At 38.9% G+C, this 16,452-nt stretch overlaps 1 protein-coding gene across 1 annotated transcript in view; it reads left to right on the top strand.

The window, feature by feature from the left end:
• LOC140330564 (uncharacterized) overlaps positions 1 to 16,447 on the top strand; it is a gene marked incomplete at its 3' end in the record, with an annotated part of 25,258 nt that extends 8,811 nt beyond the window's left edge. The window contains exons 9-14 of the mRNA XM_072410807.1: positions 1,763 to 1,882; positions 6,180 to 6,321; positions 6,396 to 6,821; positions 11,363 to 11,548; positions 14,644 to 15,513; positions 15,555 to 16,447. Of these exons, the coding sequence (XP_072266908.1) occupies positions 1,763 to 1,882; positions 6,180 to 6,321; positions 6,396 to 6,821; positions 11,363 to 11,548; positions 14,644 to 15,513; positions 15,555 to 16,447 (2,637 nt within the window). The remainder of the gene's footprint in view (positions 1 to 1,762; positions 1,883 to 6,179; positions 6,322 to 6,395; positions 6,822 to 11,362; positions 11,549 to 14,643; positions 15,514 to 15,554) is intronic.
• Positions 16,448 to 16,452: the final 5 nt, after the last annotated feature.

Below are 16,452 nucleotides of genomic sequence, written 5' to 3'. Positions count from 1 at the left end.
CCTAGTGCCCTGCAATCCCTCACTGTCAGGAGGATTTCCAGGGCTCTGTTCATTGCAACCCTGGAAATCCTCCTGTCATTGGGATAACCTGTAAAAAAAAAAGTTTAATTACACAAACACATACACATTAATAAAATAATTTAACATTAAAGCCTTGTCCTATTTTTTACTTATATTTTAACCCTTTCAGGGAATGAGTAAGGGGATTTATGTACCCCTGTACTCATTCCCCAGGGTGGGGCGGTGGAGATCTGGGAATCTCCTTATTAAAGGAGGGTTCCAGATTCCAAAGTCCTGCTAAAAATGTTTATAAAAGCCCTCATTGTTTTCGGTGGAAGCTTTCATAAAAGCCCAAAAACGCTTGAAAAAGCCTCCATTGAGTTCAACGGAAGCCTTTTACCGCGTTTTAATTTTTTAAATGTTGCAAGCAACGTTTAAGATAACGCTCAAAAACGTGCCGGAAGGAAACGTCCTGGAGTAGATTAGCCCATGGGAATGCATGGGGACTTCAAACACGGGCTTTAAAAAGACTCAGGTTAAACGCTCGGGAAACAGTCCGTGTAGACTAAAGCTGCATACACACGTCCAATATATATCGTTGGAAACCACTGACGAACGACCGATGAACGGATTGGCCAAAAAAAAGTGACCAAGGACGCCGACGAACGAGGATTGTCGTTGGAAATGAACGACCGCCACAGTGGATCTGATTGGCCGACGATCTTTCACTATCTATCGTGTGTACAGTATCATGACGTTCAGTGATTGTGCATGTTTCTGCGGTACACTTTCTCCTTTACATGTCCCTCCTTGCATCGTTCAAACGATTGTAACTAGTGTGTGGACGCTGTTGGTGGATTATTTTTGAACAATCATATTGTTACAGCATGCACAGAATCGTGCACAATATGATTGTTCAAGTATATTCGTACATAATCTTTGATCGGTCATAATCGTTCATTTTCTAACAATAATTATTGGAAGTGTGTACCTAGCTTTAGCCTAAAATTGATTTGACAGGTGCTCTTTAATCTTCACGTGAGGTACAGGGGTATGTAATAGTGTTATGTATCTTTTTACAATGTATCTTTTTATGTATCCTTTTATAATGTATCTTTTTACATCTTTTTGGAGGCTGTAGAATCTCTACACAGTGCTGAAAAAAACCCAAATTTTTCCTCCCATTGACTTTAATGGTGTTTGACTTTGACATTCGACCACCCGAATTTTTTTGCTATATTCGAGCGAATAGCTGCCGAATCGAATAGTGAGCTATTCGACCAACACTAGTCTTCACTGTCTTCAGCTGCCAGTGAGAAAGTTATTCTCCTGTGTGTAAAAAATTAGGAATGACAGCCTACCCATTTTAGGAAGAGTTTTGATTTTTCCAGTTAACTCTTGGAGTCTGGAAGAGTCCTTTCTTGGCATTAATGTATTGGAACATCAGGTTACCTGATTGACTCCTCTTTGCTGGACGCAGCACTAGAGTTTTGGTGTATATAAATCATCATGTATGTTTATATATACTTTGCAAGAACTGCCCTAGAAATGTTTCACCTCTTGAGTTGGGCAGAGAATCATGTACTGAAAGTCTTTCAACAAATCTGCCAGTGATAAGAGAACACATGTAATGATTTTTTTAAGAGAAACAAAATATTCTTTCAAACTAACAAACTATGTACCTATATAGTACAGTATATCCTAAAATTAGAAATATAGCTATTACAACTTTTGTTTATATTCATCATATTTTATGTTTTAGATCTGCAATTTTCTAAAGAATGGAGCCCGGAGCGAATGGTCTTTTTCAGAAGATGTTCCTTATGCTTTCCAGAACAACAACTGGGTGGGATATGATGATGTCATCAGTTTCCAGTTGAAGGTAGTTTTTAAATACTTTCAAAACATTTTCTATTAAATTGTTTATTTAGGACTCTGCAATGAAACACTTTCTCCAATGGGTAAAAAATGTTTTTGTTTTATTTCAACCTGTCACTACATTACATTGCAGTTTTTATTCATGGTTGCTTTAAAGTGTACTTAGTTGTTTTCTTTGAGAGCTTGTGGCCAGAATACTTATCTATATATAAAGCAACTATACAAATATTTATTCTGTCTATATGTATTAGTATTTATACTACAGTATGGTATATATACATATACTGTACAATATATATACAGTATACTGTAGGTAATTAGCTTGAATTATTGTTTAAAAATACCCTGCTTTTCCCAAGAATTTAATTAAGAATTAATCTAAAGAAAACACATGATTTTCGTAGCTTTGGATAGGGACATGGCAAGTATTAGTCCTAGTGTTTTTATTGCTATCTGAGTCCCTATTGGGGAGATACCCCCTTGATTTTTACTGGTGACCGTTGTCACTGAGAAGAAAGTGAGGGAAAATACAAAATGTTACAGATGTCCCAGAAACAAGATTTAAGGAAAAATATTCCAATGGAATATGGAAAAATTGTCTTGGAGATTATCACTAACTTCCTGTTGCTCTTCTGGTACAGGAAGTCAGGGACAGTTTCCTTGATGGCACACACAAAAAAATGATAATATTAATAATGTCAGAGATTTTACCACTGGCAAACTCTATTCAAAACAAAAAATGATTTTGATTATACGAGTACATCTCACAAACAATGTATATATTGTGATTCATTATATCATCAAATAAGTACCATACCACTTCTATTAAGAAAATCCTCTTATAAATCTGGTCTGTGGTAGATGTGGCCAACTGATGGCATAGTAGGAAGCACATTGCTGTAGCTCCTGCACCCGCTCCAAGCAAACCTAATCTATCCTGAATCTTGGAGCCGATATACCATCCATCTTCATGGGGCACAAGTCACAGAAAGGGGTATCGGATGGAAAGTGGCAGCATCTGGGAAGATTCCCAGCCCTTTCTCCTCCTCCAGTTGAGTTGGCCACAACCAGGCCGCAAAGCCTGGGCCTCAATTAGAAGGCTTGGCCAAGCCGCGAGCTCTGGTGGACCAGGCAGTAAAGCTGTGGCCTCAATTTATGTAGTCCCCTACGGCCACGGGATGCGCCGATCAGGAATCTGGGCACCAAGCTTGGCCTTCATCATCTCCAGCACCCCAGGTACTGCACCATTCTCATACTCCCCCAGCACAGCAGCCACCAGTCTCTCTCATTGCCGGTCCCTGCATCCCATCCATGATAGCTGAATCTTCCAGCTCCAGTGCTATGTCTCTCCCAGGGGAGGATGCATGGGACTGGAAAGCTCAACTCCCAGCCCTTCCTACTAGACAGGACCTGAAACATAGCATCAGCTGTTTGGAAGCTAATTGTAAAACGGAGTTCCAGGCTATGCAGCGATTCCTGCAAGAAGTCACTAATACCATGACCACTTTGCAACAAACCTGCTTAAAACTTTCTTCACAGGTATCTTCTCAAGAGGAGATACCTACTCGTCATGAAGCACAGATCAGTGCCCTCTTCCTACTCCATAATGACGCAGAGAATCGCAGCCGTTGAAAAAATATCTGCATACGGGGGCTACCTAAAACAGTTCCGGAAAACAGTGGCGGAACTCGCCACTGCAGCTTACTCCATCTTTGCTAAATTGCTGGGTATACCATCTGATGTTGACAAAGAAATCAACTGGGTTCATAGAAACCTGGGCCCACCCAGCAGAGATTCGCAGCGGCCTAGAGATGTCATTTGTCAGATACATTTCTACCGTACCAAGGAAGATATGATGCGCAAAGCCCATGACGCACTACATCTCTTAACTGATCTGTCTAAGCATACACTCGATGTGCGTAGAGCCCTCAAACCTCTACTTTCTGTGCTGCGTGAACGGAACATCCCATACAGATGGGGAGTACCTTTTCATTTGATTGCTCGCCAAGGTGGAAAGAATCATGTCTTTTGTGACCCCTCAGACCTGTCACAGCTCTTGATGGATTTTAACCTTCCAGATGTAGTCCTCCCAGATTGGCCAACTGCAGCTTCCCTCATGAATATAGGCCCCATCGCAGCCACTCACCGATCCAGATTGGCTACTTCTACAACTCCTACCATGGCACCTGATTGCCTGATGACATCTTCTACGCCACTTCCAGTTATCTCTTCTGAAAATCACTGAAGCAAGATGGGTTTCCATTTCTAAGCGCTACCACTGCTGTTCTTCTGGATGTCTACCTTCCTCATTGTTCCTCTCCTGCTTCAACAAAAAAGTGGAAAGCATTAAGCTTTGTCTGAATTTTTATTTTTTCCTTTGGCTCCATGTTGGCACCTTTTCATCGACGAAGTTGTTTGAATCCAGTGTACACTCCTTTCTTTATTGGCCATACAAGTTTCGGCTGATCATGGCTGATCCAATATGTTATTGTACTATTTTCCAGGATTGTGTACTAGTCAGCCTTAGTTTGATTGGACATTGTAGATTTTTGTTTTTATATGTTTTAAATGTAGTTCTCCCAGATAATTCTTGGAGCAGCATCGCTGTATTAGTACATAATATGTTAGGCATGTCCCTTGAATGTGCATTATAACACTCAGATGTGTTTGCTAACACATTCTTGCACAGCTCTGCTGGTTTAAGCTTTTATATGGCTGTATTACATAAATCATAAGATAAGCTCGTGGCTACCTTCTGCAATTAGGCACAATATGTTATTGCACTATTTTCCTGGATTTTGTACTAGTTTGGCTTAGTTTAAATGTGCATTGAAGATTTTTGTTCTATACATCTCCAATGTATTCCTCTCAGTGGATTCCTAGATCAGCATCACTATATAAGTACAAAATATGTTAAGCGGGTCCCCTGAGTGGGCATTATAACATTTAGAAGTGATCATTTGCAGACTCATTCACGTACAATGTAGTTCTGTTGGTTTAGGCATATATGTGGCAGTATTACTTAAAATAAAAGATAAGCTCGTGGTTGCATTTTGCGGTTATGCACAATATGTTATTGCATTCTTGCTCTTATACATTTTGGCTTTGTGCAGCTCTACTGGTTTAAGCATCTAGTTGGAAGTGTCATTTAAACTGTAAGATAAGTTTGTAGTTGTCTTTTGCAGTTTTGCACAATATGTTATTGCACTATTCTTCTAGATTTTGTACTTGTAACATATGCTTTTCCTCAGGTGGGAACGCTCGAGTCCTGCCTTGAGTCGTCATCTTACCTGCATAGGTAAACATCCTAACTAGGTGGCTTTTCATAGTTTTTATCTTCCCCTTAGTCTGCTCATTGACGGTTGGGACATTAGCCCATCCCAATCACCAAGAGATTTGTCCTTGTGTGTGAAGCCTTCTCCCATTCCCAACCCTCCATAAAATTCCCCTCCCTCCACTCTAACTTCCACCAACTCCCAACTTTACAAAATTAGGTAAATTTGGTACATCCGATCTTCCCATCTCCCTCTTAACACTAATTTCGTAGTACCATGGGGAAAAGATCCCAGCAATCCCAATCTTTAAAAATCCGCTCTCTCAATGCCAAGGAGCTACATAGTCCTTCTAAACGTTCGCAAATCTTCTATGACCACAAGGTCAGAGTGCATATCCTTTACCAGACTTATCTGTTGTGAGGTGACATATGCCCCTTGGCATTGATATACCGTGTTATATTAAATCTAGCTTGCATTTACCTTAACCTCCCTCTCTTCCCCTACATTACCCCATCACCACTACTCCCTTTATAATTCCCTAGGGCTTTGTATTTGTCTGTTTGTCCTTTTGTTTCCCCCCCTCTAGTTCTGGTTTAATGACATCAATACATTAATGGCTTGTTGTAAATAGAGTCCCTTCGTTTTTTTTTTTACGGCTTGAGTATATACTATTGCATTGCTGGACATACTCTGTAACCAATTGTTTGTTGTTTCTCGTTGACATTACCTATTTTTCTTCCTTCGATAAGTTTTATACATTATATGTATGTCATGCTCACTTGTTATACGTAATTACATTTATTTGACAATGTATACTGTTGTACTTCTGTTTTCTCAAAACTCAATAAACTCGATTGAAACAAAAAATCTTCTTATAATGTATTGTTCTTTATAACTATAGGATGGCTTCATATTCCCACAGCAATGTGTCAGAATATGATTTTACTTTAATATCCCATTGGAATAAAACTAGAAAAGGATGTTTTTAAACAATGTCTTTAGTAACGTTGTATTTCCTAACTGTAGGCTGAGTGGTTGATGCAGAATAACTTTGGAGGGGCAATGGTTTGGTCACTTGACATGGATGATTTTACTGGTACATTCTGCAACCAGGGCAAATTCCCACTTGTCTCTGCATTAAAGGAAACTCTTGGAATTCAGTCTACAGGTGAGTTCATTTTGATAAAAGAAATACAAGCCGAAACAAAAACATTTTGATAGCAATAATGATTTGTTTTTCAGCTTGTACCTCTTCTAGGGAGTCTGGAAACCATCAAGGAGATCAACCTAAGAGTAGTGACACTGGAAGCCACCCAAAGAACAATGAATCTAACAAACACCCAAAGATCACAGGCAATCCAAAAGGAAGTGACTCTGGAAACCACCAAAAAAAAAGCAACTCTGAGGAACAATCAAAGGGCAGAGCTTCTGACAGTCATTCCAAAGCTAGTGACCCTAGGGAGCATCCAAAACATAATGATTCTAAGCACAACAATCATTCTGACAATAATCCTGGAAGTTCAAATGGCACTAGATTTTGTGTGGGAAAAGCAACTGGTTTGTACCCAGTATCTGGAAAAAGAAATGCCTTCTGGAACTGTTGGAAAGGGCTAACCTATCAGCAAGATTGCCCGGCAGGTCTGATATTTAACAAGGGCTGCCAATGTTGTAAGTAATCAAAATGGGAATCAAATGTGGTCTTTAAATGCATGGTGTTGATTGTATGCATCTGAAGATTTTAAACTACTTTGAATCCAGTTGAATTTTAAATCTGAACTGTGATTTTTATTTGCATGTTTACAATGTTCTTGTTGAATGACTTATTCAGCATAGAGAGAGGTATTATAGGACCTCCCTAGATTTGAACCCCTTGTATATGAGGAGTGGAATGAATATAGGCTGCAGGAGGTTCAATAGAGAGAGCAAATAGTGAGGTGAAGGGAGGGAGAGAGGGCGAAGGGCAACCACCTTCCTGAGGAGACCTAAGGATGGTTTAAGGGATAGCTCAATTTCAGCCTTTTTTTAAGGAATGTAGTGTATAAGCCCACTGAAAATTTGAGTCCTCCAAGGTTGGGTACCTATGGAAATACAATGACCTCTAATGACAGTTTTGTGAGCCCCCCATGAAGTGGAGGCATGTGCTACTAACCCCTTGTTTTCTGTAAAATATTGTCGAAGGATTTTAGGGCTGTTTTGGAAGCCTCCTTTTTAAGGAAGAAGTCATTCAGCTTCCAATGGCAGACTCTAGTTGGGGATGTGAGGATATAAATATCTAGAGTAATGGGGGCATGGTCCAACTAAGTGATAAAATGTATACAATAAGTACAACTTAATAGTGAGTACACATGGTAAAAAAGGCTTCCCCCTAGAAACTGAGGAGGGGAGATGCCTTTAGTGCTAGACATAAGCCGCCTAAATAGAGGTACTGAAGGAATCAGGATGATGATCCTCTCAAAGCTGACGCGTTTCGTCGGTAGGTTTCCTCAGGGGATGGATAGAGACCATTAATTCGACTGTATAATAATATACAATACATTTTTCAATCATTAAACAAGGAATTAATCATAAAAGTAATCATAACTAGATGGTCATCAATCAGTTGTATAGTGCAGCTGCTTGATGAACACATAGTTATGATTACTTTTATGATAAGTATAAAATAAAAAAAGTTGATCTAAAGGAAGGCAAAAAAACCCTGTATCAATTTGCTTCAACAGGAAAAAAATCCTTCTGATTCCATTACTGTTCCCTGAATCAACTGTCTCTGTTATCTTTACTTTAAAACTTTAATACCCAGTTAAAGTATGTGCTTTTAGAAAAGCCTTCAAATTTTTATTAAAGCAATCTATAGAAATTGATAAATCTACTTCCTGAGGGAGCCTATTCCACATTTTCATAGACTTTACTGTGAACAATTCCTTCCTTAACCAGAGTATAAGATTCATTTCCCCAAATGAAAAGAGTGCCCTTTGTCCTTTGTAATGATCTTAAAATAAATATTTGGGAAGAGTCTTCACTATACATACCTTTTTTATATTTATAGGGGGTGATCACATACCCCCATAAACATGTCTTCTCAAAGGAGAATAGATTTAGTTCTCTACTCCATCATAGCTGAGTTCCTCCATTTATTTTATTAGTTTAGTTGCCCTTCTTTGCACTTCTCTCCAATTCCACAATGTCATTTTTGTGGTGCCCAACACTGGAATACATATTCCAGATAAGGTCCGACTGATGCTTTATACAGGGGCAGGATTATGTCTCTATCTCTGCAGTCTATGGACTACCAAATTTGTGTTCACAGAGCTAAAAAAAAGTGTTTAGTAAATCCGTCTTTTCTTTATCCCCAGTTACCAACCCCAAGACATTCTTTGGTGGCCAACATGCTCAGATCTGATCTTTTTGCAAATATTATATTTCAAAAATGTTTTTGGGTTTGCCTTACTTTCTTTTGCAATCCGTCTTTCATTTTGAAAATTTTCACATTTTATTTCCTTTTTACATCTTTTGTTATATTCTTTATAAATTTCAAGTGATGAAGATGAACCTTAATTTTTATATTTTTAGAATGCCCTTTTCTTGTTTTTTACGGCTTTTTTTAACATTAGCTGTGAGCCACGAGTTTTAAATTTAGCATTTTATTACTTATTACCTATTGGAATATATTTTGTAGTGTGTTTGTGTAGAACAGACTTGAAACATTTCCAATTCTGTTGAATAAATTTTAAATAAAAAAGCACAAAAATCTTCAATCTACAAAGATTTTTTTTGTATTGGATTTAATACAGCTATTTTGTTTTGAATCCAATACAAAATTATTTGAATTTCCCGCCGATCCTTCTGCCCGCACTGACACATGCACCGACGTCACTGGGAAACCCCGGAGAACATCTCTGCAGTTCACAGCTGAGGATCGAAGAGAAAGGACGTGTCCCCGGGACCAGCAGGACAACGGGGGACGACAACAAAGCAAGGTAAGTGTTTTTTTAAAGTTTTAAGAGACCCCGAGTGTGACTCGGGATTACTGCTTCTTGCATGTTATAGCCACCCCGAGTCACACTCGGCATTACTGCTAGGGAGGTTAATAATGGAAAATTTGCCAGGGTAGTTAAAATCACCCATTACTACATTCATACTAGCCTTTGCAGCCTTTTCTAGCTGTGCTAGTAGTTGATTCTCTATTACTTCTGGCTTATAGCAGACTTCAACAATTATCTGTGCATTATGCATCCCCATATGCGACATGATTCATCAACCATTTCTTCTTTCACATTCACTTTCAGATCCCCTCTCACATACGAACAGATACCCCCATTTTTTTGTTTTACTCTGTCTTTACAAAAGAGAGCATAACCGGGAATATTGACATCCCAGTCATGTGAGGAACAAAGCCAGGATTCAAAAATACCAACTATATAGTAATAATGCTCTTTATTCATTAAGGCTTCTAACTCCCCTATTTTTTTAGCCAGACTTTTAGCATTGGTGAAGAGATTATTTAAACTATTGCTGCATTGGCCAGCAGTGTTTGCCAAATCATTTTGTTTTTCAGTACAATTATTAGTGTACAATCCAGAGTTTGTGTGTAACATTGTAAACTCCTTATACTTATCCATAACCCTCCCCCCAACTAGCCCCAATACCCCCTCCACTGGAGACTGACCTCTGTCTGACTTTTCTGACACCTTATTTTACTGTTAAAGAAAGAAGAAAAAAGATAGGCTTTTTTAGGCAAAACTATTGTAAAACAAGGATATTTTAATTTCACAAAATTTGACAACTCAAGTAAATAAATACAATATAGTTTACATATTGTAAACAAGTACAATATATACAAGTACAATATAGTTTCCCCAACTAGAAATAGTGTTTTTGAGCCAGTTGATTTGTATTTGACCTGTGTTAGTAAAATCACAAAAAATGTTTGTTCCTGACACATTTTGCCTAAAAAGGCTTCTTCAGGGAATTTTGATACTGAGGCTGTTTGTAATAAACAAAACAGTCATGTTTCAAAAATATTAGGAAACGCGGTATATACATAATATTTATATGATGATATAGGGTATGCAATATATGTATGTACATAGTTGTATATATTAGTAATTACAGGATACATAAGATTAGTAAAAGGACTTACTTGACGTTAAGGTAAGTTGATCCTAAAAAAGAACACTGGATATACCAGGATTAGGATGTTGAGTGCTAAATTATGTTTGAGATCTAAATAAGATATATGATACATGTGAGTGGAAAAATATACAATCACATTGCAGAATGGTAAATATAAATAAACCAACTTTACTTAAATAAGTTAGATAAAGTTCTTATATAGATGTGGTTCAGCTCTTTTTAACAGCTCACAGGAATCTTCCCTGATGTATCAAGAAGAGCCTAAATAAAGCCTAAAAATATCTATCATTTCTCTCCTTTCTATTACAAATTATCCTATTTTAGGCTAGGCAACTGCTCTGTAATGAGAATAAATAAGTCCCTCCTTTTGGTCTATCACTTTCTACCTACCACCTTATTTTACTGTCCCACCCCCCTCTGTTCTAGTTTAAATATCTCTCCACCATTCCCCTAAATCTTTCCCCTAGCACAGTGGACCCTCAACCATTTAGGTGCAAACTATCTCTAGCAAAAAGGATGTACAAAAAGGTTGTACCCCAATGAAAAGTCAGCCCAGTGCTCTAAGAACCCAAACCCTTCCCTTTTACACCAGGACTTAAGTCATGCATTTGTCTAAGCTCCCACGACCTTTCCTGTGTTGTGCATGGGAGGTTCTTCCCTTCAACTTGAAGCCTAGTTCTTTAAACTAATTTTTAGGGATCCACCATCTTCCATATACCCTGTCACTGGTTCCAACATGGACCAAGACAACTGGGTCATGCCCAGCCACCCCCAGTAATTTGTCCACTTGGGCCACCGCATGCCGAACCCTGGCACTAGGGAGACAGCAAAACATTTGGTTGAAGGGATCTGGACAAGAAACTATTCTTCATATAACTTTGTAAATGTGTTAGAGTGCTCAAACACAGAGCTGGCCTTCCTTTTCTGTAAAAATCTTTTTTATACTGTTGTAATAAAAACCTAATTTTATCTACACTTTTTTATCTACAGTACCACCAGAAAAGTATAGGTATTACTTTGATGAGGTCACATAAATGATAACTATAAATATGCTACAGTATTTTTTTTTTTCTTTGCAGGTGTTTACCCCTCTCCTCCAGCAAAAAGCAGTGGTAATGTAAGTGGTAAAGGATTCTGCGTTGGCAAGTCAACTGGTCTTTATCCAGTACAAGGGAATAAAAATGCCTTCTGGAACTGCTGGAAGGGACTAACTTATCAACAAGACTGCCCTGTTGGTCTGATTTTTGATCAGAGCTGCCAGTGCTGTAAGTACTTAAAACATTCATAACCATTTTAGCTGATTAGAATACATTTTTTTAATAAATTGCAAATGTTTTAAAAAGGTTTTTAAAGCTGACATCTACCATTTTACAATTTGTATAATATCTTGTACCAGTAGAAGAAAATCACATTTTATCACATGCTGCATAAAACATGACTAGAGAAAAAAGAGAAGGATAAGAGAATGTAGAGGGGGAAGGGGGTGTAATAGGTTTACAACATAGCATCATAAGTTAAACATACATAAAATAGGGTACAGAAAGATTAGACGGTGTTTACTCTCTTAGTGGGGAAACTACTAGTTAAAGACCCAGTTGGGTACATATTATACAATAAATGGTAGAGCTCAGAGATTTCCAGTGCTGTACAATTTTAGAGTTTGAGGAGAACAAAATCCTTGTTTATAAGAATTAAAAGCTAAGGGAGAAAATAAAATATATATGACCACAGAGCCTTGCTTAAATAAATAAATAACGAGTAAGACTACCAAATGTGATGAAAATGTAAAAGGTATTTCTTCAATTTGCTGCAAACAAGGGAGGTGTGACTGAACTGTATATCTTTATCTGTCAAATAGGGTCATACTGAAATCCTGTTTCCATTTTGTATTGAAATGAGGATAATTTTGTAAAGTTTTTGATAATAGAAATTTGAGTTTTGTTTATTGAGTTAGGCTTCAGGGGAGTAGTTGCCAATTAATTGACTTATTGGTTGAGGTAAGGAGAATATAAAATTAGGAATTTGATTTTTTTTTTAAAGTCACTGGGTTGTGTCCTCCATTTTTCTGAAGTCAGGTAGTTTTATGTTTGAGGCCCCCTGAACTTTTGGTAGATGTAGTATTTTGCTCGAGGACTATTGCTGAAATAGTTTGTTGTGTAATCATAGAAGAAAGACATGACATCTCAATAGCACAAAGGGTGACTGGTAAACATTTATGATAATGGTGTAAATAGTCTCAATGTTTTAAAGCACAATAGCAAGGATGGCATTATCTCTGGATTCCCTATAGGAATGATGCTTTGGGTATGGTTAGAAAAATTACAGAATAGAAGTTGTTATTGCAAAGCTAGAGGTTTGGCAAAAATGTTAAAGATATAGGATTGTGATTTGCAGGAAAAGGGGGGTTATTTCCTGTTTTAGGCAGAGCCAATAAATAGGCACAGGTTTAGGTTCGGTAGAAGAATCTTTGCTTAAAGAGTTAGCATTTGTGTAAAGAGTGAAGAGTTACTTGTGTGAAGTACGAGTATCTTACCAATGGAATAAATATATTATTAAATATTTTCTTTATAAACAGTGCAAAAAGGCCTTTTGAGCGTTATCCCAAAGAACTGTTCATACTTCTGTCAGCGCTCACGACCTAAAAAATTTTAAATCTGTTCAAAGAGAGAAAAGTAAGAAAACTCAGGGGAAAAGGCAGCAAAAAACCACAAGATGTTGAATCTTGTCACAATGACACGGGTGGGGGGTGGACCCTGGCGGCGTGGACCCTCCGTGCCACCACCCCAGTTGGCAGAGACGTGCATGGAGAGCAAAGTCTAAACGACAGTCGGGTCTTCTCCAAAGCCTTTAAGTGTGAGGATGTTATGCTGTGGGCTGTTGCCAAGTTGGGGCCCCCTTGCACGCAGAGACTGGTGACTGCTGACAGACAGGAATAAAGCATGTTGCCTGAACAAGAGATAGATGAGTGGTCAGACAAGCCAGAGTTCATGGCAAGTGGCAAACAAGAGTAGTCGAGATTAGCCAAAGGTCAAGGCAGGCTGTGATCAGGAGTAGTTAAGCTGAGGTCGGTACACAGGGGAATCGGCAACAGGAGACACAGACAAGAACAACTGGAACCTGGGAGCAGAGCCAAAAGGAACTCCTTATTCAGGCAACTTCCTATTGCCAGGGTCAAACTGAACGTCAGGTGAATAGAGGTGGCTGGCTGCGGATACTGTACATATACCACTGAATTACCAATGGGAATAAAGTGAAAAGACCCCTGTTCTCGGTAATACCAGTAAGCAATTAGCTAAATACATTCTAACTAGCAACGGCTTGCCCGTGGTCTATATTGATAAACTATTCACCTCCCTGGTGACGTTCAGTTTGACCCTAATTACCGACTGGATAGAAAGTAATTATTCCCCAACAACAGACAACATCATCAATTTAGTTTGGATATATCTTCAACTCTCAAGTCTGGTTGGTGGAATTAATCAAAACCAATTTGGTTCCTCTATCCTGTTTGAACATCTTTTCAAAATCTAGTCAATGCATCATAAGCAACTTCCATGGTCAGAATACAAAGGGAATTACTGCATGATAGAAGGATAACTACATTACAAGGGAACCCAGCAACCACTTTAATATCTCTCACTTCAACTGCAGCATCATCTTTATATTGGCATCACCACATTGTCACTGTATATAACTGCACTTCTACACCCTTGGATCTTTCTTCTAACCACATTTATTTCTACTAGAGTCTCTCTATCCCTTGAAGAAGCCACTTTTTGGGCGAAATGCGTCAGAAATGATTGAGACAATATGACTCTAATTTTCATTATTGTGTGTACTGTCTGTATAGTTTACTTCCTTTGTTCAGGCAAACAAAAGCCTGTCTTTTTCCTTCTTCTTCATACTCTTTACTAGTTAGGCTTGGCACATATAACCACCTAATCCCCCTTCAGTGAGAAAAACTTCTCCCTGATTTACTTCTATGGAACAATATAACTGCAAGCAGTGTGTGAGGGGGAAAAACATGTAGGTAAAGAACACAAAGGACAAGCGTATAAAATATAAATGGGTGATTACCAAATAAAACAAAAAAAACTAGGTAGTTTAGAAGAATTATCAAGTATGGTATAATAGCCATCATGGCCCCACAAGGCACACATTCTTGTTTAGGGGAAAATTTTTCAATTAAACTTTTTTTTGTTTAATTAAAGAAGTTTAATACATTTTAGTACCAGCAGAAAAAAACACTCAAAAATACATCCCCCACATCATACCATATATGCCTATTAAAAATATGCAAAATTATAATGTTTTAAGCATTTACATTTTTAACTTTATGTGTCATGTATGTTTTTTACAGGTTCAACATCAACTTTGTCACCTAATTCTCCTGCTCCTCCAAAAACACACAGCCAAAGACCCTCAGATACTCATTCCAAAGTTAAGGATTCTGACAAGCACCCACAAAGCAGTGAATCTAAAAACCACTCCAAATCCATTGAACCAAAAGACCATTCTAAGAGCAATGGGCCCAAAATGCATTCTACAAGCAGTGAGCCTATCAACCATAACAGTAAAAACAGTCAACCTAAAGAGCATTCTAAGAAAAATGAACCTAAAGATCAACATAAGACCAGTGAGCCAAAGGAGCATCCTAAGACAAATGAACCAGAAAAACATCCCAAAGACAATGAACCTACAGAACACCCGAAGAAAACTGAGCCTAAGCAACACACTAAGAGCACTGAACCTAAACAACACTCCAAATGCTCAGAGCCTAAAGAAAACACTAAAAACAGTGAGCCTAAACAGATTTCTAAAAGTCATGTGCCTAAGGAGCAACCCAAAAACAGTGAGTCAAACAAGCAACCTAAGAGCACTGAGCCAAAGGAGAAAAAAAGTGAACCTATTGAGCATCCCAAGGAAAATGAACCTGTTCACCATCCAAAGAGCAGTGAGCCTGATCATCATCCCAAGAGAAATGAACCTGTTCAGCATCCCAAGGGCAATAAGCCAATTCAGCATTCCAAGAAAAGTGAACCTATTCAGCATTCTAAGGGCAATGAGCCGATTCAGCACCCCAAGAACAGTAAGCCCAGTCAACAGCCCAAGGGCAGTGAGCCTATTCAGCATTCCAAGGGCAGTGAGCCTATTCAGCATTCCAAGGGTAGTGAGCCTATTCAGCATCCCAAGAGAAATGAACCTATTCAGCATCCCAAGAGCAACGAACCTATTCGGCATAACCTATTCAGCATCCCAAGGGAAGTGAACCTATTCAGCATCCCAAGGGAAGTGAACCTATTCAACATCCCAAGGGAAGTGAACCTATTCAACATACCAAGGGAAGTGAACCTTTTAAACACCCCAAGGGTAGTGAGCCTAGTCAGCATCCAAAGAGCAGTAAACCTATTGAGCATCCCAAGGGCAGTGAGCCTGTTCAGCATCCCAAGGGAAGTGAACATATTCAGCATCCTAAGGAAAGTGAACCTATTCAACATCCCAAAGGCAATGAGCCTATTCAGCATCCCAAGGCAAGTGAGCCTATTCAGCATCCCAGGGGAAGTGAACCTATTCAACATCCCAAAGGCAATGAGCCAATTCAGCATCCTAAGGGCAGTGAGCCCTTACAACATCCCAAGAGCAGTGAGCCTATAAAACATCCCAAGGGCAGTGAGCCTATTGAGCATCACAAGGGAAGTGAACCTAAGCAGAATCCCAAGGGAAGTGAGCCTTTAGAGCATCCCAAGAAAAGTGAACCTATTCAGCATCCCAAGGTGTTTGAGCCTAATCAGCATCCCAAGAGGAGTGAGCCTACTGAGCATCACAAGGGAAGTGAACCTCAGCAGCATCACAAGGGCAGCGAGCCTATTCAGCATTCCAAGGGAAGTGAGCCAATTCAGCATCCCAAGAGCAATGAACCCATTCAGCATCCCAAGGGCAGTGAGCCTAATCAGCATTCCAAGGGAAGTGAACCTATTCAACATCCCAAGGGAAGTGAACCTATTCAACATCCCAAGGGAAGTGAACCTATTCAACATCTCAAGGGTAGTGAGCCTATTCAGCATCCCAGAAGTAGTAAGCCTATTGAGCATTCCAAGGGTAGTGAGCCTATTCAGCATCCCAAGAGAAATGAACCTATTCAGCATCCCAAGAGCAACAAACCTATTCA

The sequence above is a fragment of the Pyxicephalus adspersus genome, chromosome 1 (genome assembly GCF_032062135.1).
Source record: "Pyxicephalus adspersus chromosome 1, UCB_Pads_2.0, whole genome shotgun sequence".
NCBI lineage: Eukaryota > Metazoa > Chordata > Amphibia > Anura > Pyxicephalidae > Pyxicephalus > Pyxicephalus adspersus.
Note: the sequence above shows the minus strand (reverse complement) of the source record. Positions and strands in the feature narration are given on the sequence as shown.